Here is a 3,504-nt window from a genome sequence, read left to right as displayed (position 1 = left end):
CATGGAATACTACATCCCTTGATATAAAAACTGTTTTAGAGACAAGATCAAAGAGCTTGTAACCCTTTGAAGCATATGGATAACCAATAAAAACACACTGTCTAGCACGAGGTGAAAACTTGTGTCTATGACTAAAGGGTGTTGTAGCATAGCATAGACACCCAAAAACTCTTAGATGATCAAGGGATGGATTGATTTTATAAAGAGCAGCATAGGGTGAAATGTTACCTATAACTGAAGAGGGAATCCTATTTATGAGGTAAGTAGTTGTCATTATGCAATCACCCCAAAAAGAGAAGGGAACACCTGATTGGAATCTGAGGGATCTTGCAATGTTTAACAATGTTTGATGTTTTCTTTCAACTCTAGCATTTTGTTGTGGTGTTTCAATGCAAGATCTTTGATGTATGCAACCTTTAGAATTATAAAAATCTGTCATAAGGAATTCTAGGCCATTATCAGTTCGAATACTTTTAATGCCATAGTGAAACTGAGTGCAAACAAGCTCAAAGAAAGACTTGAGAATGGACCTAGTATCAGATTTATGTTTCATCAAGTAGGTCCAAGTACATCTAGTGCAATCATCCACAATAGTGAGAAAATATTTGAAACCAGAATAAGTGGGCACAGAAAATGGCCCCCAAATATCACAGTGAATGAGATCAAAAGGATGAGAAGCAATAGAATCATTGATATTAAAAGGTAAACGTTTCTGTTTTGCTAGAGGACAAGTATTACAATGAAAGGAGTTTGAGTAAGTAATATTGGAGTCTAATTTTTGTAACAAACTGATTTTAGAAGCAGAAATGTGCCCAAGTCTGAAATGCCATAAATAAAAAAGACATGGTTAAACTGTAATACTAGAAATAGAGTTATTCATGGCTGCTTGTTTGTAGAAATATAGGCCATCTCGCTCTTCACCCACTCCAATTATTCTCTTGCTGGTAAGGTCCTGAATCAAGCAAGAAGTAGGCATGAAAAGAAGAGAACAGTTAGAATCAACACTGAGTTTACTAGCTGAAATCAAGTTAAAATGGAAAGCAGGAACACAAAGGACATTAAACAAGATCAAGTCAGGGGAAAGCTGAACTGTTCCTATGTGAGAAACAGATTTGGATGTGTTATTTGGGAGTTTGACAAGTGAAGAATAAGGTATAGAAGAAGTAAAAAGGCAAGGATCATTTATCATATGATCTAAGGCACCTGTGTCAATGATCCAGGTTGTAGAAGAACAAGATAAGGGATGAGAGGAAGAGAAACATGCTATACCTGAGATATTGTGAGAAAATGCCAGATTGGCAGACTGAGTAGTAGAACCTGTGGGCTGCACAGAGTTTGAATTCAGCAGAGAAATCAACTGTTGGTACTGCTCAGTTGTGAAGGACATAGTGGATGCTGCCATAGGGGAAGAAACATTAGATTGAAACAAAGAATCATAAGAAGCATGAGTTGAATCTGAGGCAGTAGTGACAGTTGCTGCAGAAGGTTTATTTTTGAATTTAAAACCAGGTGGGAAACCATGTATTTTGTAGCAACGATCAACAAAGTGACGTAAAATACCACAATGGCTACATAGAGGTCTTTCTTTGGCACGAGAGAAAGGCTGTCTATTAGCTTTGATATAGTCTTGTCGAGATAAAAGAGCTATAGGTTCCACAGGAGGGGTGGGAAGAATCTCACGTTGTCTTTCCTCTTGATGAACTAGAGAAAAAACTTGATTAATGGGTGGGAGGGGTACCATAAGGAGGATTTGAGCTCTCACAGCTGAAAAAGATTCATTAAGACCAACTAGAAATTGAATGACATATTCAGAGTGTTGAACAGCAACAACTTCTTTGAGGGCACCACATGAACATACATGGAGTGGTTTATAGTTGCTGAGTTCATCCCACAACCCTTTCAGAATAGTGAAATAGGCAGAAACAGAAAGAGCCCCTTGAGAGAGACCAGAAATTTGACTTTGAAGTTGAAATATTCGTGGGCCATTAGCTTGAGAGAAACGATCTCTTAAGTCATCCCAAACTTCTTTGGCATTGGCAATATATAAAACACTGGCAATTTCTTTGCAAACAACATTTAAAAGCTAAGAGAAAATCATCTTGTTGCAACGGCACCAAGCTCCAAAAAGAGGGTTATTCTGATTAGGACAAGCAAGAGTTCCATCAAGAAAAACATGCTTGTTTTTGGCTTCCAAAGCAATGAGCATGGATTGACGCCAATAATGGTAATTTTCCCCTAAAACAGAGAGGGGTTGGGAAACAAGCATTGTGCTTGGGCTCTCCGAATAATGGAGGTAATAAGGGTTTGAAGGATGATCTGGGTTCGCGGTAGGTGGGTTCCCAGGGGGTGGGTTTCTAGTAGGTGGAGGTTGAGCCATGAGAATTTTGTTAAAGCAGGACCACAAAAAAATAAAAAAACTCTTCTCTCAAGAGTTCTCTGATACCATGGGAAAAAATAGAATAGAATAGAAGAATGAGAGAAGAAGCTGTGAAGAAAACTTCTCTATTGAAAAAGTAAGAAGGCAATACAAATTACAGTGTCTTAGAAAGGTGCCTGTCATGACCACTATATACACGAGGCCTCTGCTCTATACTGACAGTGAGGCAAAAGGACAAAAAGAATCCTAACAAACTTTAACAAACTTACTGACGTGTTTAAGACAAAAAATATACATAAATGAAAATAAACAATATACAGAATAACTTTTAACACATACACCACACATCATTTAGATGGTATAATTTGATTTAGAATATAAATTTTAAACTTTGAATCTTACAAATTAAATTATGTCACATGGATGGTACGTGTCACGGTGTGTGGTGTAAATGTTTCACTATTATAATTGACTATATGATCATAAACATTAATAATTCTGTACTTATATTCAATAGAAAACTTCAGTACATAGCAAGCTGAGGGTTTCATTTTTCTCTTTAATTAATTAATATTATTTATGAGTGTAAATTATTCAAATTAAGTACATAAGCCAAATATTTAACACCCACGTAAAACTTCAATGGCCATAACTTTTACTATATATTTCTCTTACTTTTGTGCTTTTTATAATTAATGATCATTTGTATATATAAAGTTGTCGATCGAGAACTAATTAATAGTAGTAGTACTGCTAATTAATGATCATTTGTATAAACGTACGTACATACGTTTCATCTCAATATATATGCAGTATCTACAAAATAGCATTTAATGCTATTAATACATCTATTTCGGTTAAAATATTTATTATTTTTGACGAAATATTTCGCCGCAAATAAGGTCTTATTTGCGTCAAGTTTCTCATTTCGCTAAAAAAATAATATTTAAGACATTTGCGACCACTATGTGGTTATATTTAAATATCACCGAAAAACTTATTTCCGATAGCTTTGTGATTTTTTCCGGTGACGGAAAAAGCCAGCTTAATGTTGTTCATGTGAGAAATGTAAATAGCAATGTATATATATATATATATATATATATATATATATATATATATATATA

The 3,504-nt window shown here is 35.0% G+C and overlaps 1 protein-coding gene across 1 annotated transcript; it reads right to left on the bottom strand.

Moving 5' to 3' along the window:
* Positions 1-734: 734 nt before the first annotated feature.
* LOC109019705 lies at positions 735-2,377 on the bottom strand. The gene is made up of 4 exons (XM_019002055.1): positions 2,115-2,377; positions 1,561-2,051; positions 1,270-1,395; positions 735-952 (listed from the first exon to the last, which is right to left on the bottom strand). The coding sequence occupies exons 1-4, from the start codon at positions 2,375-2,377 to the stop codon at positions 918-920; spliced, it is 915 nt and encodes a 304-aa protein (XP_018857600.1). The 3' UTR covers positions 735-917.
* Positions 2,378-3,504: the final 1,127 nt, after the last annotated feature.

The sequence above is a fragment of the Juglans regia genome, chromosome 6 (assembly GCF_001411555.2).
Source record: "Juglans regia cultivar Chandler chromosome 6, Walnut 2.0, whole genome shotgun sequence".
Classification (NCBI taxonomy): Eukaryota; Viridiplantae; Streptophyta; class Magnoliopsida; order Fagales; family Juglandaceae; genus Juglans; species Juglans regia.
Note: the sequence above shows the minus strand (reverse complement) of the source record. Positions and strands in the feature narration are given on the sequence as shown.